This window comes from Neopelma chrysocephalum, unplaced genomic scaffold (genome assembly GCF_003984885.1).
Source record: "Neopelma chrysocephalum unplaced genomic scaffold, ASM398488v2 Primary Assembly neopelma1_76, whole genome shotgun sequence".
Taxonomy (NCBI): Eukaryota; Metazoa; Chordata; class Aves; order Passeriformes; family Pipridae; genus Neopelma; species Neopelma chrysocephalum.
Window position 1 is genome coordinate 3,346,015 of NW_020897737.1, and position 22,595 is coordinate 3,368,609.

Sequence of the window (22,595 nt, forward strand, 5' to 3'; positions counted from 1 at the left end):
ATCTTGCGAACCTTTTTTACGGCATCTGTACACCCTTCACCACTTGTCTGCTTACCCTCTCCTTCTAAATCATACAGTCTGTCACAAAACTATTGTCAGCTGTTATGCATATTACTTTTGTTTGTGAAAATAAAAGTAATAAAAAGGGCTCAAAATGTACATTGTGCATTTGAAAGCACTTTATTGGCCTATTTGTTTGGCATTATTGAGTTTCAGGTTTTTTAGTAGTTTTTTCATACAATGGATAGGAGAATACCAATTTGCATAGAAATAAAAATGTATGTGGAAGACTACTTAAGCTGACAGGGCAACTGAGATGCACAGTAAAAGAAACTCCTTGGCTTTAAAATAATTAGGGGGAAAAAACCCCACAACTGTCTAGGTTTCAAGTTTGTAATGTCTCAACAATGTTTTTAGTTTTGCTGGGATAAACACTATCTTTTCCTTAAAATGTCAAGTTCCTCTTGTCTTTTCCATTACACTTGCCACATGAATGAGAAGTTACTTCCTCAAAGTTAAAAACTGTGAATAAATAGGCCTCTGGCTCAAGTCAGCTGTGTCAGTAATGAAATCCATCTCCAAAACAGTTCTGTGGTTACAAGATGAAGAGTAGGAAGGAGAGAAGGGTTCTGTACAAGAAGGATTCTGTATACAACTGCAATGCTGGTTTTTTTGGACACTGATCAATCCACATACCCTCCCAATACAAGAGAAAAGTGAAGGGTAACATTGACCATGCAAACTGACAAGAGAGCATGTCTGTTTTCTCCAGCAGTTGATTTAACTGAATGATCATGAACCATCTTTCGAAAAGTTTCACAAACCATCGCTCTCTCAGAGAACTTTTGGAACTATTTTCATCTGCAACCAAATAAAAGGCAGCACTGCTGATCCCTCTGCTTCCCACAGATCCTCCAATACTCCTTGCCATCCTGTCACATCAAGTGCTCCTGATCGAGTGCAAGGAGGTAGACAGGGGACTGAGCAGCTGTTAAAAACAACCTCTGCATTTTTCTTGCTAGTTTAATGTTAACTTTGTTCATTCTCCTCGTCTGGCCCACCATGCAGCCAAACATCTATAACAGAACATAAGAAGAATAAAAACAGGAAAGATGGCTGGTTTTTTTTGTGGCATCACTAGCTAGCTTAACATCTTCCTGAAACTACAGCCTCAGGCTAACCTTTAGACATTTGTTACTTTTGTTTTCCACTACTCTATTTGCTCAATAGCTGCCAGGCATGTGACTGAACCTTTTGGTTTTCCTGAGGTCACTGGAGCTTTTTTTATTTAAATAATTTCCTGGACACTTCCTTACCTCTTATGAATTCCCAGAAGTAACTGTGACCCGTGTAATTTAGCATAACACTATGCTGAGTAAGTAGTCTAATGGAGAATTCTGAGGCCCGAAAAATACCAAGTCTTATGACTGCAGTTGCAAAATGAAACAATAATGGCTGACATTGCATCTTGCAGCTTTCGCAGAGCTAGATGCCAGATTATATAGATCAGGGACATCTGGAATCTAGCAGGAGTCTAACAGAAGCCAATACAAGGTACACATGGTACTAAATGCATAGCAATGAAACATGCCAATATAAGACAAGACAAGCAGCTTGGAAGTACAAAGTATATGCCTGAAATCCTCAAAGAGGACATAACAATGCCATCAGGCTTGGGCATATCATTAATAAATACATTATCATAATGAGAAAAGATATTATCAAATTGTGTTTTAAGTAGCAGTATTATGACAAACAGAATTCACTAAAAATCAAAATAGTGTGGTATTAATCTACAAATTGCCATAGTAGCATATTTTCAGTGCCAGGCTGAGCACTGTATGGGTACAAAGCTAGTAAAATCTGGTCCCTAGAGAAAACAGTATCAGAAACACATTCTGGAGCAGCCAAGTATTTCCAGGGGAGGGGAGTGCAGATGTATCCTGAGCTGTCATGGGTCCTTGTGGTGCCGGTGCTCTCTGAAAGAGTCTGTGGAGTACAGTGGCAGATTTATGAATATGCAGCCACAGATGATGCGCCAGTAACAGCTAAAATCATGAGGGCCTTCACTGGAGCAATGCAGCCCAGGCAGAGGACCATGCCAGTGGCACTACAGCCCCGCAGACTTCAACACTCATTCCCAGCCAATTTGTGCATCTGCAGGGAGCTACTTCTCCCCATGAGGAACTCTGCCCAGCCCCCACTTCAGTTTCTAAATAAAGTCGGCGCCGAAGTTAGGAAATAACAGCTCTTGCTGGGTGACAGATAATAATAATCTTTCATATCGCAATCCTGAGCTTGGGGCCAAGAATCAGCCATCAGCCACTTGTCAGCACTTCCACGTTTCACTCCCTTGTCAAGCACAACCACCCTACCAATCAGCTTGGAAACTAACCATCATCAGCAACATGCTTTGAATTTTTAAAGAAGATGATGCCACAAATTAACAGCAGGCAAGAAAAAGGCACAAACATGTATTTATAATTGAAAAGGGAATGCAGAAAGATACAGAATAGGAATTAATGCAAACTACTGGTGCATCTTAAATGTGAAATAACATTAGAAAGCAGTGATATAACCATAAAAAAATATGGTAAACAGTACGATACATCACAACACACCACTAACAGCACAGCTTTCCATGCTGTGAGCATCCTGATAATGGCAGAGTAGACCTTAAAGAAGAAAATTCTGAAAAAAGACAAAACATGCATGAAGTATTCAATGAATAAAATTTAGGAAGCTTCATGCCAGTGGAAACGAGAAATATACCTTTGCAGGCAAAGTATCTTGTTATTCAAGTTACTGCACCTGCATAATACATAATCAGAAAACTGAAAGCCTACATAGCTAATAATGCCATCCTACTCAGAATAATCCAAGTCATGCATTGCCAACACTGTCTGATACGTCCACGTGTTTTTCAGATCTAGTTACAGCAAAGCAAACTTCCCTAATTTCAGGGGCTTTTAGTCAGATGAATGGAAGCATTTCACACAGTATGTGAAAAATAATTAAAATGAATGCAGTGACAAGTTTGTTCTAGGCATGTCACTTTATCAGAAGAATGTTTTTAAAGTTTGTATCAATTCCTGGTAGGAAAATGTTTCATAGAATCTATCATACACCATAAAACAGCACAAACAATGTGCCTTATGGAGAATAATTTCATATAGTTTATTGTCACCTGCAGCCAACAGCAAAGCTTTGCTTAAAGCACTCTAGATATTGCATATGTGCACATGGGAAAGGGAGCAGGGGAAAAGAACAGGTAAAAAATACCTCTGTAAAGTGCATTTGGAGTTAAATCCCCTCCCCAGACACACACTCCTAACCAAACCCCAACAAGCAGCTGGTTCACAGAAGTCCCTCCAGCAACATACTTCTAAGCAGAACCCTGCTCAGCTCTCCCAAACCACCATCGTAGTGATGTTCCTTCCCACCAGCAGGCACAGTTCATTTTTCCTGTGTACATTCTTGCCACTTTCTGCAGAAGTTTATTCCAACTTGGGTTTATAAATACCATTCCATCAAAAGAGGAAGCTCTCGAATAATGATTGTAATTTCCTTCTCATCCAAGTAGACAGAAATTAAAAAGTTTCCTGCACTGAAGTGACTCAACAGCAGCAGAACAAGTCACTCGATGCCAATACAGAGAGCACAAGTATGGATTTTTTTTAAAGTTATAAAATCATAGAAAAAATTACAAAGGCATATGTTTATATTAAACTTTCATGTAAATACAAAAACCTTTTTTACAGAGGGGTGCTTACTGGGTTAAAAAACAAATTCTCATACCAACTATTTACACAAATTATTTAGGTCTTCAGTTCATGTCACATGACACTGCAATTTGAAGGAGACCCAAGGGAGCTGTTGACAGGCCCTGCTTCTCACCTACAAACCAAGAAATCATTCAAATGATTTTATGGTTATCAAAGGAGCCAGAAACCTTCAATTATTACCTCAGGACACTGATTAGTGCTGTAACTCACCATAGCATGGTTTCCTCTTATCACTACCCACAGGCCATGTGCAAAAGATCTCAACAGCTGCACAGCCCCCATTCCAGCCCAGCAGGGAGGGCTAACACCAGTTCCTTGTCTCCACACAGCACCATTCCAGCTACCATCCAAGCAAGCAAAGGTAAGGAAGCACTGAAGTAAGGATCTACCTGTCAGTGTGAGCACACACTTAGAGGGCCATATTTAACTTAGTAGTTACTAATTAATCCAAATTAACTGAAGGAACAACAAGACAAGCATTATTGACCCAGTTTAAAGTACAGTCAAGGTATATTTTCTTGACCCCAAATTTTCAGTCCAGATAGGGTTGTGTTCTATATTCCGCAACAGTATCCCTGCATTTCTCCTTTGCTCTCATTGTCTCTGCCACGGAATAAGAAGTCTGACTCTCTGCTGTCACAGCTGTCAGACAGGCAGATACCCCATGTTTGGCACTGGGAAATACACAGAGATCCCAAAATCTTGCTCCAAGGCTCAGAGCCACCCTGCTTGTCTTCTGCCATTCCTTAATCACAAGGAGAAGGGAATTACAATTCAAACAAGGGATTTCTACAACTGGTTTCAATAGGCCACTCCTACACAGATCCTTATGATACTCACTTGGACCCCACAGCAGTGGTTGGATTCAACTATGCAAAATTGCAGAAGCTACATCAGGGCTTGGCATTTGTGCATTGTGAAGACTACAAGGAAGGAGTAATTGAAAAGAAACAGTAGGCACTTAGGATAAAAAGATGATGAGGGGCACTGCACAGTAAATGATAAGAAAAGAAATTATCTCCCTGGAACAAGCTATTGGAATCTGGATAGATTATGAAACCTTAACTGAATACCAGGGCAGCAAATTACCATAAGATAAGGAAAAAAGTTTATATTTTATATGTATTGAGTTGTTATTTAAATAGAACTCATAAATAAGATCTGTTTGAAAAGAATGAGTGAGCACACATTCCACTCTTGCCAAGAAGACAGCATTGAGATATTTCTTCTAGACGAAAAAAAAAATTCATGGCAATGACACAACCACATGTCCAGCACAGATTGGTGTGTTTTCCTGCCTCTCTGAACTGAAAGCATTGCCTTCCAGTGCAGTGCAGCCTACTTAAATGCTGGGATAATTTTTGCCCTTATTTTCAAGAAACAGTACTTTTAAAGGAAATGTGTATTATCTCAGATTCTACATCTGTGTATGCAGATATGGTATTTAAACTCAAAGAATAAATATTTTGCTACATTCAAGTTTCCTGTGCCATTAATTTTATATGCCTCATTTTGGGTTTGTGTCATATGTTGCATGCATATTTTAACCTTAATAGGCTGAGAAGTATGTTCTTGTGCATATTTGTGTAAACTGTATACTGATTATAAACCAATTAGCTGATCATACAAATGAAAAGGATTTTTTTTCCATGCTAGCTATAATTTCTCTGAAGTTGGCAGTATTTGCAAGGGAACACTAAAGCCTGTCAGTGGAGAAGGCCTGAACATATAAACAGCAGAAAGATAATCCAACCAAAAGACAGATCAATGCCTTCAAACTTACTGTGCTCAAAAGGGAAACCAAAGCTGAGCGTACTGAGGGTCAGACACCTCATCAGACATGATGAAGGCAGTCTCTTGCACTGCTTGGTAATAAAATACTTTATGAAGGAAATTTTGAGGTTTGCCTTTCTGTTGAAAAATAAGACCAGAATCATAGCTTACATACATTATTGAATACAAAACTCATCACACTCATCACACACATGTCAAACCGCCAACAGCTTGTCTTTTTAATAAACGGGGTGTCTTTTGGTATCCAAATAATCAAAACACTATTGAACAAAATGATGAAGCATTTTTCTTGTGAAATACTTCTCCCATTTCTCTAATTTACAAAAATGGGCTTAAATATCAGTTTTGCATAAAACAGACTTTTTATTCCTAAATTAAACCTATTATATCATCAAATCTACTTTCACAAACCTTCCCTTTTAGCATAGGATGTAAATTCCCTTCATTATTTAAATGTAGGCTGGAAGGTAAAATAAATAATTCTCGAGGAAACTAGAAAAAACATTTCCTTGCTTTCAGTGTTTGGTTTTGATTAAGAACATGTAACACGTGATGAGCTGTTCCAGATTTGCTGGCTTGAAGGCAGACGGCAATTACAGTGTATAGAAAATAAGTATATCTGACAAGGCAATATATCTTTGCTTCAAATATGTTTACTCATATAACAGTTGTTGTTAGTTTACTTACAAAATGCAGCCTATCGGCTCCAGTTTTGCAACTTGGCCTAAGCAAGTGGGCACTTTTTCCCAGATACACAAAATACCACAATCAATATGATACTTAAAAATAGAATACTCAAAAATCAGAACAAAAGTAGTCTGCAATAAGCTATAGCCATTTAACAGTTAAGCTCATTGCACGCAAGTTTCCATTATATCCCTTTATACCTGAATGAAGATCATACTGAATTTATGACTGATCTGAAACAGTTGCACAACTTCAGATCTGTTTTTAGATTTTGAAAGTTAACTTAGAAGAGATGGAATTTCACCATGTTGGAAAAGCACTTAAGAAAAAAAAAAAGAAGATATCTTCCAGTGTTTTCCTGTTCCAAGACCTGGTTGTAATTTTCTTATGTTATTAGATAATTGTAACAATAGCAATATTTTTGCCTTTTTCAAACAATCTGAAAATGTTCTCAGGGAAGAAAAGGCTTTGCCAACCTTTTATTACGAATGTGCAACAATGCCAATTCTAAACAGAAGAGGAATTATTTTTTTTTAAGTCAGCTTTATAGAAGTTTTAGAAGAATAGCTCTATGTGCCAGCCAATAAATCTGGAGTAGTGAAAAGATATACCAGAAGACCCACACCTGTCGAGAAAAGGATTTTCTTGGCATATGAACTGCAGGAAGAAGCAGAAGAATGATCCCTCACAGCTTCTGGCAATGGATATGCAAGGCAACCACAGCTGACATTCATATAGCCTTAGGCAGGTCATTCAGTGCCATAGTCTTTTTCCTTCCACAGGGGCTGATAATGCAGCACCTGAAGCACCCATCAAAACTAGCCTAGAGCTGCTGCAGCCCAGGGAACTGCCAGGGAAACCACAAGGCTGTTATGCTTCCCCAACCCTATCTCTACACTCAAGCAAATGGTCCTTTTTTGAGCCTTTCAGAGGCGAAGCAGGAACACACTGGAGTGTTATATTAGAATGCCCAATTTCTTAGATGTTACCTGCCATCACTACCACGCTGTAACAGATCTCAATGTCTTAGTGAGGCAAGTATAAACCCAGGTTTTGCCAAGAGGCAGCCTGGGGCTCCTGAAATACATGGAAGTTACTCATAAATCTGGATATGCCACTGGAATAAATTGGAAAAAAAACCCTCTGCCTATCTGAAAAATCAATCTATATTAAAATACTTGATCCTGGGAGATAAGTGTGGTAATTTGGCCAATAGTTTAAGTGCATTAGCAAAAGTTCCATAGCAGCTCTGTGGCAGATCTAGAAAATAACCCCATTATTTCTTAAGTGTAGCCCTAGCTTCTAGATCGTACTTACAACCCTGTAAAGAGAGGAAATACCTATACAAATACATCAAGGCTTAATGTAACAGAGTTTCCTAAATTATGTCCACCACAGCAGTTGTCACTACTGTTTGTTTCCATTAGGTCACTAGTATCTGTGGTTAAAAAGAAACATTAAAGGAAGAGAAATGTTCTGGTTTTACCACCCACAATGAAAAGCAGACAAAATCAAATCCTTCCATCTTCTCTCAGTCTTTATAACTAAAACTTGAATGATTCACTGATGGTGACCCATAACTAATAATACCACAGCCAGCTGCCACCCCTACTTTGCAGTGAAAGTACTAACTCAGCCGGGCTACTACTGGTGGAGTTACACCATCTTTAAATTGTTCCTAGATTACATGTGTAATCCAAAGTAGAAACATCCATTACTATCATGGTTTAACCCCAGTCAGCAAATAAGTATCATGCAGCCACTTGCTCACTTACTTGAGGAAATAAACCTTTACAAGATGTATTTCCATTTACATATTATAAGAGCCCCTAATTTCAACACAGTGCTAAGAAATAATTAGCATGAACAAAAAACATAAAAAGTTGGATCCTAAATATCTTTCCAGTCCAGAAATTCATTCTTTTCCTCTTAGCTACGTAGATGTTTCTTACAAATAACTTAGCTATTTTCCTTGAATACCACTGTTGGACACTTTTCAATATTCCTCAAGGAAAAAACTCTCTACACGCCAGAAGCCCAAGAGGCCAAGATTCTTCTGCTCAAAATGTAAATGGCTGCTAAAGTGCTGACACTTAAATTAGGCCAACCAAGCTAAGTAATAAAACTACTCAATGTAACACCACAACAGTAGAAAAGCACTTATCATCATCTTGGTAATAGAAACAATACAGCAGCACAAAATACTTCACTCCCACATCACTGGACTGCTCTGAAGTTCCAAGCAGCAAGATTACATTGCCCAAGAAAATAAATAATACTGCCTTCTATTTTCACTGGTGAACAGTGATTAAAGACTTTTAGATGCATCCCCATCCTCCTCACTTCCTAACAACAAGGAGAGAAAAACCAAACCAACCAACCAACAACAAAAAAACCCCCCACAAACCCATACCCTCTTTCAAGTCTGGTCACATTCTGTGATCAATAAACAGACTGAGTTAATGTTTAATAAAAATCTCAGGACAAGAACACTTTAAGAAAATAACGCCAACAGCATTTAGGGTTCTCTCTTCAGTAACATATTGCAACAGTTTCCACAAGGAGATCTGCCTCACAGATCTTAGAAAACTCTTACTGAACACAACAGTAACTCCTTGCCCAGCTGTCCTCACTTAAACAAGGCTACTTTGGCACTATGCTCAAACTGATCCCAGGAAAAATGAGGGGAAGCTTTCTTGGCCTTGGTATGCTCTGTGCATCCTTAGCTGTACTGCTTGAGCACAGCATCCTGCAGCTGCTTGCTCTGCAGCAGTGGAAACAGCTGTGGAGAAGCAGCCAAAATGAAGAGTGCACCAACCCTGACATGATGCAGAGGTAGCCATGAGAAGTGCAATCCCCACCAATGAAATCCAATTCAGTAACATCCTAATATGAAATCTGCTACACCCAGATCTAACCTCTTCCTCCACCTACAGATCTTCATGTCAGTCTTTGCTTTTCTCCTTTCAACAAATAGGAGGTATTCTTAAGCTAGAGACAGAAAAAGAGAATTTCTTTATCTCCTGAATTCTTTAAAGCTTCTGAGCCAGAGGGAAGAAAGAGGAAGAGAAAGCCTGTGTTCTAAGTATCATATTTGGAGTGTTATCCCCTTGTGACTGAACTGAATCTCTGCATCTGCCACAGCTATTAGCCTTCTCCAAATAGCAGCTGAAGCAATATGGAACAAACTTGGTCCCTAGATAATTTCTCAGCTACTCATATGTTTCTGTATAGCAGCCATGAAAAAGAATAATTCTTGGTAATTTAATTCTGCTGTTGCTTGAAAAACCTATGACCCAAATCAGAAATGTTGGACGTGTCTACAGATTCATGATGACACTGCAAGCTCAAAAGACAAAGCTTTCTGAGATTTATTTTCAATCTTTTCTTTCAGAGGACATCAATCCTTGCAAAAGAGGTGGAGATCACTCCCCCTCACATTTTAAAGGAAGTCGTACATTTTGCAGAAATTATTAAATCTTCTTCACTTGCAGTTGTAAACCTTAAGACCTCTATTCAAAATGCAGCTCAAATACAATATTTGCTGATAATACAGAAGAAGAAATTTCCACATGCATAGTCCTAACTGGTTAAAAGACATGCCAAAATGAAAATTACATTACAGCAATGATTAATGACAGCAGATTATTCTGTATAAGACAGCAAGTAAGAAACTGTCCAGTGAATTCTCCAGGAAAAAATTACAGCACACCTCTTGCACAGAGACAATTGTCCTACAAACAAACAGGAGCATTAAACATAACCTAAAGAAAAATCCAGCTTTTATACTGCCAATTTTTTGTTTAGTTCTGATATTTCTGAGAGCAGGACTGGGAGCTAGGGAATGAGACAGAAGATTTGGAGGCTTTCATTTTAGCAAGCCAAAACCCTACATAGGAATCTGCATTGGGAATCAAGCCAGACATGAAGAGCATACATTCCAGTGTGAAACAGAAGACAGTGAAAGACACTTCCCAGGAAACTAATGCATTAAGTTTTATGTTTTCCACTTTTTTTTTAAATTTTTTTTTAAAGTTCTCTGTCCCAGCTAAAGTAGGAATACATGAATGTGGACTGACATCACTGCAAAACCCACCATATATGAAAGCTGTCAGTTCCCTACTTTAATAAGCTTTAGTAATCTCCTCATACAGCTTTCCTTAATTAAATGTATCGAGGAAGGACTTTTATGAAGAAAGGGATGTCTGTGCAAATTAATGTGGAAATATTAGACACAGTACATGCATCCATATGCCAGTCTAAGAGGACAAAAAAATTTTTTTTTATTATTGTTGTTATTATTATTCCTGCTATGCCTTTTCAGTTAAACAGACACCAGTTTTATTTCTAGAAACAAGAAAGGTTTACATTTTGTTCTTTGAAAGGTCTGAATTTAATCTGCATTTAAGCATCTTATATACTATACCTTTCCTGTTGGTTCTAATAATTGTCTCAGACAACAGTAAAGGGCTTCCATTGGAAACTTCATTTATAGGCTTCTCTGGTGGCTTGTTGGCAGTGTTTTCTTTCTTCATGTCCTTCTTTATTTCCTGCAGAAGGCAGACAGAGAGGGAGAAAAAAGAGAAGAAAGAGTTAAAAAAAAAGGTATTATAGAATATTCTAAATCTCAAGCTCCCAAGACTTTATCTTAAAACTTCGATGTATACAGCCCTGCCTACTCTAATGCTACCTCAAAGACTCTTACAAAATGCCACAAAAAGAAAGCAATTTTCTGTAACCTTTTCCAATGGACACTATAGTTTTTGTTTTTAGAATAATTCCTTATTTATGTGTGAAAATTGTAGGACAGCTTTACAAATCTCTTAGTAAAGATCACCAAAGCTGGAAGGTGGTGGGGGGGGAAGGCTTCTTAGTTTATCCAGCAATTAGCTGGACATCTGACGCACAGGGTAGAACCACTACAGTGCTCCTGATGTAAAGGCAGCTAAGTCTGTTTCCACTCCGTTGAGAAGCCCACAGAAATAACAACCATAGCAGGAAGAAAAATAATAACTAGGCAAATATGACAAATGTTACCATAATTGGCAGAAGCATATAGAGAGCCTGCTGTCAGAGCTGCTGCTAACACTAACACATTTTGCTGCTGACTACCTTTTAAGGTGATCGACTTCTTTGGCAGCACATAGAGAAAATATATATGGTGGGGTTTCATGAAAGTAAATCCACAGAAAACAACTTTCCAAGACTTCCCAGTTAGTGCTTGAGAAGATGCAAAATACTTCTTTATCAGCTTCTTAGTCAGACTTTAAAGGTCTAACTGTTTTGTTGCCTACACCCACTTTGACAAAGCATCCAAAATATCATCACCTCACATATATCTTATCTTGAAACACCACTGAAGTAGACAAACAGCATTACCTCCACTTTATAGATGAGAAAAGGATACAGTACAAAGGCTAAACCATTTGCTTCCAACCATGTCCCAAAAAATAAGGAAAAACAAGTTAAGTTTTGGCTCCAAGCTTTGTCCTAGAGCCACAGAGCCACGCAGGCAGGAAGGGACCTCAGAAGATCCCTACTCCAATCCCCAGCTCAAACCAGGGTCACCTGTGGGGTCAGACCAGGCTGTTTAAGGCTGTTTGCCCAGCTGGGTCTTGAAAACCTCCAAGGCTAGAGACTGCACAAGCCCACTGCTTGACTGACCTTACAGTGACAAAATTTTTCCTTATAGCCAGCCTGAAACTTTCTTTTCAAGTTCCATCTGTTCTCTCCTGTCCTTCCCAACAGGCACCACTGGAAGGGCCTGGCTCTGTCTCCTGGATAACATTCTTGTGTGTATCGGAAGGTCTCCCCAAAACCATTTCTTCAGGCTGAATAAGCCCACACCTCCCTCAGCATCTCCTTAGGGTGCATGTGCTTCAGCTTCCTCAGGCACAGAGCTTGCTTCAGTTTATAGATATTCTTCCTTTATGTAAAATCCTCATCCCATCCACAAAATGGGGTGCTGTATGTGGACTAATGAGTGCCAGGTAAAGGAGAATTATCATTTCCCTCAATCTGCAGGCTATTAATGCAGCCCAGGATGCTGTTCACTGTGTTTGATAGTAGGGTACCAGACTCCCACCCACCAGGATCCAAGGGTCCTTTTCAGCAGAGTTGATCCCAAACCTATCAGGTCCCACTCTGCATGACAGCAATTCCTCTTTCCCAGGACAAGAACTGGTACTTGCCCTTGCTGGATTTCATAATGTTCCTGTCTGGGGCCCTGTGAACAGCAGCCCTGCCTCCAAGCATGTTAATTGCTCTCCCAGTTTGATGTCATCTGCAAATCTGATGAGATCTACACTGAGCAGGCATCAGGGACAGGTGATGGCTTTGGACAAACTCTTTGCCTTATAAAAAACTCTACCTCTCCTCCTCCCTTTCAACTCTTTTATATTCACTGCCCTCTTCTACATCCCAGTGCAGTATCAACCTCCACCTTCCCACAGCACTGTACATACACAGGAAATACTGAAGATCTTATTTAGGCTTTCAGCATATCAGACGTGGGCACTAAACCATAGAAAGCACATTTCTATATGAAGTTTCTGAAGCTGACATCTGTGAACAGCATCAAGCAAAGCAAGAATTTGCAAGTTGTTCTCTATAAAATGCACCTTAAACCTGAATTTCTTTTTTTTTAACATCTTATTTCCCCAGTCCAACTGGTATTTCAAAGCTGAGCTATTAGCTACACAACATTAATACAGTCTTCTGTATCTGCACAAAGCATTTTGTGTTCCATTAGCAGAGATAAAAGTTTTATAAACTGTTGCCCACTGAGGGTACAATAAATCTTTTATCTAGTGACATCACAAAGGTAAAATAGTATCTAAAATCCAACTCATCACAGTAACTATAATAAGTGAAATAACAAATGTGGATATGTGTATGAAAGGAGTGTGGTATCTGTGTGACAGATGCTGCTGTTAAAAGAAATGCTGCACACAGTTCTTGCAGAAAAGTGAACCACATGAGAATTTAAGAACACTGTATGCATTAAGAGGAATATATTACTTTCTACAAAAAAATGTACTAGACCTAACACATACATTATTCCACAAGGGTTTTTTCATAGTTTTAAAAAATAAAATGTATAAGAAATGAGTTCACCCAAAGCTTGTCATACTGAAGCTTTAAATTTATTTTGCAGCTAGGTGACAAACTCACTGTGTATTAAAATATTATCTACAGTTTAAACAGAATTTGTGACTCAAACAGCACTCTCATGTGAACCAGACCACAAGACAACACCCTACGGAAGACCCCATCTTGCCAGAACTTGCTTCCTGTGTATCATTACTGTGTTATTTTTCATTCTTTATGTCAGAATGTAATTAAATCCTCAACTCACACATTCTGAAAAAACAGTAGAATTTTTTTTCATTTTTAAAATCCTTTTGCAACTTCAAAACTGACAGAAAAAATTGCCTGCTGTAACAGAAAACAGTGCTGTACCTTTTAGTCTCCAGATGAATGACACTGGTGCCTTTGTTGCTGCTGACAGCTTTTTGAGGAAGCCTTGTTTGGCTCCTGAGAAAAGCAATGGGAATAAAAAACAACTCCCAAACACTGGCATTTGTTTGTAGGGTGGGAAGTCTTACACTTCCTTTCTCATCTACTATTCATGGAAAGAAGAGAGTCACACATCCTGAGTGTCCACTCAGCTGAAATTCATATAGAATGAATTTTCACCTTGCAGTCACCAAAATTGTCTAAGTACTGCTTTATTTTCTGCCTTTCTAGTACTTGTTTGAGCTACTTTTCATTACTGTTTCCTTTGATGCTCATGAGAAGGGTCATAATTTTTCATAGCTAACTGTCCAGAGTAACATGACATGATCAACCCCAGCAGCTTGAAATTACAGATCCAGGAGAGAATTGAAAGTAAAAGTGTAGAATTGTCCAAATAGTGAAACAGAAATCAAGCAAAAGTCAATACAGTCCTACTAAGCCTAAAATCGGACCAGAAACATACTCATACTCAGCAATACCCTATAGGGAGCCCATATCTTAGCACACATTCTGCAGTAAGTTATGCCAGTTTAAGACCCTTGCACATCTTTTCAATTCCTGGTCTTAATCTACAGCACAAGACTTAAAAACTCACAAACAAACCCAAACAAATGCCCCACACCTTCAACAGCCTCACCACTGCAGCCTGCAGCAAACACTGCTGCCGACATTACAGCCTCTCTCCTCTCTCTAGTATCTTGCTTCTGCCTCTTTGCTGTCTTCTATACTGCTCACCCTTAGGAAACTTAGGATTTTAGGACTTTTCTTCAGCTGTGGCCCAAACAGAGCCAGGCACCCCTATCCTCCGGACAAAGAAAGGGACCCTAGTGCTGATAAAATTTAGAAATATTGACATAGCCCTTTCTATCTATCCCCACTCTTACTAGCTGTAAAAAATAGCTTATTACTCTAAAATACCATAATGCTGTACTGAAAACTTCATTTCTGCTTGAAGAATGAAGTGAAAACAAACACAAACAAGTCTAGTCAAATAGATACACCAAGTCAGCTCACTTTACTGCAAAAAATACACTAAAAATGACTACCTTGCATATTTGGTAAATGATGCAACCATAATGGCCCTAAAAGCTTGGTGCTGCGTCAGTAATGGTTATAGAAGTCTCTCTACATAATCCACTCATTCCAGATCTGCAAGGAGTCAAAGCCTACCACACATGGAAAGAGTAGGCAAATGAGCTTGCAAACCCATGCATAACAAAGGTGGCTTGTGGGAACTTTCCCAGTATATGACAAGCTTTATTTCTGGTTCCGATTTCAAGCTGAAGTTTCCAGATATTATTTCTTTTAAAGAAGAAATTCCATGTACACAAGTAAGTAGAAGGCAAACATTCAGTTAGGATGGAAGTCCTCAGTCTGCCTTAAGTAGTTCAAGAACAGCTGAATTTAAATGCTAAAGGAGGATGAACAGAAACTAATAGTGCAGTTGCAAGTCCAGAGACTACTGCTTCTTGAAAAAGGAGCTTGCGTATGAAAAGAGAGAAGAAACAAGAAAGCTAAGAGATTTTACTACATTATACTTCTCTAAAATACTGAGAAGAGCTCAACCTACAGTTAGTTGTTTGCCCAGCAAGGACTTCAGTGCACCTCCTGACTAGGACTTTTGCATTTGTTTCTGGTGGTATTTTGACTACAGCAAACATATTCACACCCTAATCAGATACAACCACCACTCACTGTGGACCAATCTGCCCCTGAATAGAACAAGGGGGGCTGAACTGGTACTGCAGGACACCTGAGCCGTGCTGAGTGCTGAGTCTCCTCAGAGGGATACTGCGAGCACCTTCACTAAGAGTCCCTGACACTATCCAGACCAGACTCAACAACCTAGAGAGCCCTTTACAGAACCAAGTTCACCAGACAAATGTCTATGGAGAGCCACACACAGAGCCTCAGGAGAAGGAGCTCAAAGCGATCCTGAGTGCAGCACTTGGCTCATTACCTCACCCTTCCTCCAATACTGAGATGTTTCTGCAGAATGAGCAGCTGTCTCACTCACATAACCTACCTGAAAAGAGCTGGGCTTTCCCAGTGCTACCAGCATCAAAAATACCTCTAAACCTCAATTTCTGGTACTGTTTGGTACTTGATTTTGGGACAATGCCCAGTATAAACTTCAAGGATCAAAATGCTGCATTTTTTTCTTAGCCTGCACAAAGGTAACTGCAGGTTATTAGCAGATCATTTTCAAGAGGCTATGCCTCAGGAACCCAAGCTGTAAGGGAACCCAAGCCTTAAGTAAATAATCTCACATTTCAACCACAAAATCTAAACCAGGCCCTCTTGATGCCAGAAATTTTAAGACATCTTCCACCTCTTCTGTGATTCCAATACAATAAGCAGTTCTTACTTGGAAGAGGCATCCTCAATCTGAGAAATATTGGAAAAAAGTCATTGTGAGCTTTAAAAATAAACTAAGCTTGATTTCATGAAATGTTATGATTTCAAAGAGATTATGGGGGCATAGAGTACTCTGGAGGCCCTTAAAATTTGTACATCCTTTTAACACCTAAAAGTATAATTTTTTTTATAACTAGGATTCAACCATACCGCATAGATACCAACAGCCAAATCACTATGAAAAGATTATTTTCTCCTAGCAAACTTTGAAACACAGTTTCTCCAAAGAAACACAAAATCCTAGACAATTCTTGAGCTGTTTTTATTTGGATCTTCTCTAATCCAATCCTAGATCAGTATAAGCCACAGGAAATTTGTAAGACATTTTCCATAAGCTTATGAACTTTATGACGTGACAAAATATTAAATAACAACAAATTATGCAGTGTGATGAAAGTCCATCACATAGGAATATACAATATATTGAAGTATACCTGTAGTCTATTAAATGGCTATTTCAACCTATAAAATCTAGAAACTAAGCACCTTATCTTCTCTACATCAAAAACTGTTACTCATTCACATGACACATTCCTTGTCAAGCTGGAGAGAGACAAAAAGAGCAGTTAACAGCTTTCAATGAGAAAACATGTCATTTCTCTACTGTTGTTTGCAAGACCTAGCTTTGTTTTCAGAATTTCATAATGTATTACCTTCCACGGAAAAAGTCTATTCTGTTCATGTGTCTACATGTTGAAGTTCCCATTCACCTATCAAAAAGTTTCCTTGAAGTTATAGCTAATGCTTGAATTAGGTCAGCCACAAAAGTTACAGTTAGGAAAGTACAAAAACTTCTGTCATTTTCACTACACCAAAGTTTCAAGTTTTTTTTACTCTAGCAGTTCTGACCTTTACAGGAAACTCATCTGAAAACATTTGAGGAAATTACTGCAACCTTTTACAGAACTGTAAATGCAACAAAATGCTATTTTGTGCTGCTGCAGATACAAAGTTCTAAAGCCAACAGTTCATTCCTCAAAGCTGTTGGGAGCCATGAAAAATTATGAGAAAAATCACTATCAGACTATAAGGTAATTTATCTGAGGCTTCCATGCAAAGGGAAAAACAGCTACTGCTCTTGACCCCTCTAAGATAAAGAATGCTTTTTCTCAATCTCTTTTCTCAAAAAAACATACTTTACATTTCAAGAGACATCTGCCACAATGATTTCCTGAAACCAATATCTGCAACTTCAAACAATATATGAGTTCAATTATCCATTTATATTAAAACCTCAAACTCTGCTGCAGAGTACATCACTGCAATATTTAGTCCTCCCGAGTAATTTCCTGTGACATTTTCACTGAAACAAGTTGAGTTAGTGAGTAATTATAAATGTGCTTAGTTACAAATGCAACACCGATATTGTCAAGAATCTTGTAGTTCTAATATAAATAAACAACATATCCTGCAGCAAGGTTGGAACACACCTTTCCATCAACTGAACTAGCATCAATATGAAAATTATTTTCAACCAGAAAGATGGTGGCAGCACTAAAATCCAGTATACTTTCATAGCATGAGCTTCACATGAGCAAAATGACAACATTTCAGGGACAATTAAGAAACCACTTAGCTTTTGTCTTCCTGGCTTCTGCATCACTAGTCTTTGGCTTCTCCTCTCTAGGGCAATACCAGGTCCAAGATACAGAGGGAGAACATGAGACCTTCAAGCACCACGATCAAGACTGAGATTTCTCCATTAGCTGGTTATGACAGGAGACACTTAGCAGTGGCCCTGTCAGCAAGCAGAGTGGGGAGGATAGCCTGGAAAGTGTGCCTCCCCAGCAGTGACCCCCAGCTTCTAACAGCTGCATAGATCCCATACTGCTACTGCACACATCATCTGAGCTTATGACAAAAGTTATGCTCTTGTTTCACTGCTGCAGGATTCCACATCCTCTCTCCTTTTTCACTATCAGCTTATCCCAAGTTTATAGGAAACATGTTCCCAGCTGTCTGTCAGGCATATGACATTAAATAAAAACAATTAAAAAAAAGAGACAGGGTTACAGTTCATGAACCTCCTGGTTTGTGCTAGTACTGCCTAATTCTGGGGCTATTTGTAAACCACAGCCTCATAAACCTTTTTCAAACAGTTCTTTGGTTTCTGTATCTGGCCTTCAAAATCAAGTGTATTTCTGTGGCTCACATGACTTCTGTCTGATTTACGGCTTGATAGGGAAAAGCATTTGTTCACCCAGTTTTACCTGTGAACAGTACATCTATTCCAGCAGTAACACCAGCAGTAAGCACAATGAGGCACCTCAAGGATGAGGACTCTGATGTGTTACCCTCCTTTCTTTTTCCTGTGCTACATAAAAAAAGATGCACTGGTTTGCTTTCTCACAGCACAACTAAAGCCTTCAACACCATCCACAGACAGTCAGCAGCACTGTTTGCATCGCTGCTCAGGTGAGCCCGTAGTGCTGCCCTTGCTTCTCAGATGGAAGGACCTTATGAACACTCCAAAGCTTCCTGTCAGGACACTGCTCTGCTGTTTACCATACACCCAGAACCCAATCTGCACAATCATAAATTCATTACAGAGCCATAAGTAAAGACTTCAACAGCTCATCTGCCACATGCATTGTTCTTAGAGCATCTAAATATTCGTTTTATTACTAATTTTATTTATAAACTTGACTTAATACAAAGGTGATACTCAAACATTTGGGACAATAGTGGGGCATGTGAAAACATCCATACAAAAAAATTAATAGTTTGGATTTAGTGCAAAAAACTTCCAACAGACAAATTTACAATGAAATGACAAATTAACAGTTGTTATGAAAAAAAAACATTAACTCCTACATCCAGTGTATTCAACATTAGCCACAATAATACTGTGCCACTAAAGGCACAGTGCAAGCTGCTCCTGCTTGAACTGCTGGTAACTTCTCTGTGATGTCTGTGTCTGAACTTTCCCTGTTTATCCCAGCTTGAGATGCTACAATGCCTTCCATACCACAGCTCTAAGGAGGCCACGCTGTGCCACACTTGAATGCCTCTGTTCCTCTCCTACACACCAATGCCCAGTATGCTACAGCAAACTCAAGCTCCTCCTGTAAAGAAATCTCCACATTCTTCCTTTTTTAATACAGCTTTGGTATGTCTTTTGTACATATTTCTGATAATAAAAGGCCTTCTGGATAGGACATACACTCTTAGAACTGTAGAAAGCCTTGTACTTCTAGAGAGATAAGTGCAGGCCTTATAATAAATTTAACAAAACTCTCAGATTTGTTGAGTCTTATGCAATCTTTCAGCTGTGCTTTTCTGGGAACAGGAGTGTGTGTTTCTGCATCCCTTCAGGTCAAGAAAATCTCCTTGTTCCATGCCCTTAGCCTCAGACTTTGTTCTTCAGTTTAAAAGGAGACAGTTCATATTCACCTATACCATTTAGTTTGTTGGGTATTTTTAATTACCAAAAAAAGAAAAGATTAAAAGAATTTGGGGGGGGGAGTGGGGGAGATGGAGGCTACGAGAAACAGCAAGGAAGCAACAGTAACAAAAGTGGAGAGCACTGTTTAAAAAATGTGCAACAAACACATAACACCACTTCTCAGAGAAAGTCAAGAAGAAAAAAGAATACACCCTCTGCTCATTGTGGTTTGGGTTTTGGAGATGTGCTTGGCTACAGCAGTGATTAGCTTCGCTACCAACAGAAAAAGCAATTCATTACATCTCAATGCACTTAATGGACCAAGGCTGAAAATTATAATTAGAGCAATAAAGAAAAGCAAATAGGAAAAGGATGCAGTGCAGGGTGCTGGATGCCATTCCAAGCCACTCAGTGCATCCTGACCCCACTGAAAAAACAACAGTATCTCTCTCTGAAATCTCACAATCTAGGTGTAAGCAAAAGCATAACAGATTAACAGACACTGCAGATGGCAGGAAGTAGGAAGAAGCAGAAGTGATTGGCATAGGCCAGGTGCATAAGCACTTTAGCATTTTGTAAGCACTGTGACAAGACACCTTTAAGGAAGGCTTTGAAAAACAGCAAGTACATTTGTGGATTTTCATGTGTAGGTTCCCCAAGGTGAGAAGTACAAAGGCAGAAGCTTGTTATAAATTTATTAAGGAGGTGAGGAAAACCAAACTCATCACCTTGTCATCAGAACAGAGGGACACAGTCCCACCACCCACACGTGAGGAACTTGAGAGATGATGACCCAAAGACTGTAAGATTTAGAGTGAACATGTCACAGAGCTGACATGGACTTTGCACTTCTGAAACCTCACACAGAATCACACTGTATGACTGCAGCAGGTCTCACAACCTGCAGAGGAACTGGAAGCAACATCCTTATTTCATACTGCCATCGAGTTGTCTGCTAACACCTGGCCATGAACCCCTGCAGTGCACTGTCCTCCCCAGTTTTAATCTGGGGCTGAGAAATTTTTTTTGCTGCACATATTTAGCAACAAATATGAGCAGTGGGGTAAAGGGGAAAAGGCACTGCTGCAGCAAAGATTGCCAAGGGGAAGATGCTTGACGACCTGACTCTTTAACTGGCACCCTCATCCTCCTCCTCTCCCACCTCCATAACCTTTATGACAATGGATAGCCAGCCAGGCTTTCATCAGCTGGAATTCCTGCCTTTCACCTGTGTTTGGCAACACAACAGTACAGTCTGTGTGTGTTTCAGCTGCCCAGTGGTCTCAACACACACACACACACACACATCTGTGCACGTGCTCAGAAACACACATGTGCTCCTTCCTGCATCCATGAGTACTGTGGCAAGGTACTGTGGGGAGGCACAAAAAGGTGCTTCTTGGGTAGTTTCTCCTCAGTCCAGCTCAAGCAGAATGAAAGTATTCAAGCAATTTCAAATAGAATTAAATTTCTTCTCACAAAGGTTCCATTTTAACCCAGAAATTAGAAGCATTGTTGCTTTACTTGAAAGTGCAATGTCATTCCTCATTTCTTTGAGCAGACAGCGGGATATGCCAGAATTCAGTATGCTAATAGTTTCCCCCACAGGCACCTGGCCATATTAAAAAAGCCTGCTGTAACAGACTACAGTTTTAGAGGGTGATAAATGGATATTTCATGTAGTAAAAATACTTCTGCTGTCAGTATGAAAAGCCCTGTGCATATTACCACATAAAGCTAAGTTGATAACATATACAAGAAACTACTTGAATCCATTAATCTCCAGGGTTGTATTTATGTTCCTTCTCACAATCATACAATTTGAAGAGATGACCAAGACAGAGAAAAAAAGAGACAACACAGATTTAAAAAAAAGTGATGGGAGGCAGTATTACAAATTGTAATGTGTTAGATAAGCAGATAAGCTATCTCTATGACACAGACAGGTTTAGAGAGACAAAGTAACAAATCCTTTATGCAGAATCCTATCACAGACCAGATGATCCTTAACAGCAGGATTTTCTAATGAGAACATTAACTGACTCATCCAGTGTCTTGCATTCTCTGTTTAAAATCATACAGATGAATTTTTTTATGAAAGGATTTATCTTTTCTAAATGATGTTGTACAGTAAAAAAGAAACAAAAAAATAAACCCACAAACAGAAAGGAAGTCACTGTGCTACACAAAACATACAAAATAGAAAAAATACTGCACCACAGAATTTAAAAATTTTAATTTCAACCACATTAAAAAAAAACCACCTGGTGATGGTCCAAACAGCCATTTTTCTAACCAATTAACAAGTCATGAAAAGTTATACAAATTCCTATAGAAGTCTTTAATCACACGATTCTGCATTACAGAATGAAAAACTGTGTCGTAAAAAGGTTAGGGCAAATTACAGACGTTCCTACTGTTCTTTGATAGACCTCTCTTCAAACACCCTATTAAACCAACACAATTACTCAACCTCTGCAACACACAGCTAAAAAGGTTATGCAGACAAGTCCACTGAACCTACCTAAGGAGGGCAAGGGTTGGGTGATACCCCTGCATGTAAAATGAAAACTGAGACTCCTGAAGATGCATCAGTATTTTAAAAGACTACCCTCAGACAAGCTGAGACTTTTTTAGTACAAAAAAAAAAGGGATCATATTTAGCTGGAAAGATAGTCACAGTGTTACAGGATTTTTAGGGCTTTGTTTGTTTGTGTAACCAGTTGTATGAAAGCTTGCAGGAATTAATGAAATAAGATCCTGGATTAAATCAGGGTTAATGAGATCAGGAATAGACACATCATTATTCAAATCACACACCATGTGAACAGTGTGCACTGCCAGACTTGTAAATCGGAGATTAGAATTTAACACTCTTCCTTCTGCAGTCTGACAGTTTAGGGTTAGAGGTCTCTTCATAAATATCGCTGGCATCCACCTGCCACAGCTTCCTGAAAAAATGTATTATTATTCCAGTTTTTCCCAGTACTAAGCACCAACAATTTCAA

At 39.0% G+C, this 22,595-nt stretch overlaps 1 protein-coding gene across 6 annotated transcripts in view; it reads right to left on the reverse strand.

Annotated features, from left to right (window-relative positions):
* The window catches only part of SH3KBP1 (SH3 domain containing kinase binding protein 1), a 215,870-nt gene that overhangs the window by 129,942 nt on the left and 63,333 nt on the right, over positions 1-22,595 (reverse strand). For all 6 annotated transcript variants that reach the window (XR_003535148.1, XM_027689211.1, XM_027689208.1 and 3 more), the window contains one exon: positions 10,693-10,816. Coding sequence is in view for 5 of the 6 variants with exons in the window: in XM_027689211.1 (XP_027545012.1) it covers positions 10,693-10,816 (124 nt within the window). In the remaining variant the exon portion in view is untranslated. The remainder of the gene's footprint in view (positions 1-10,692; positions 10,817-22,595) is intronic.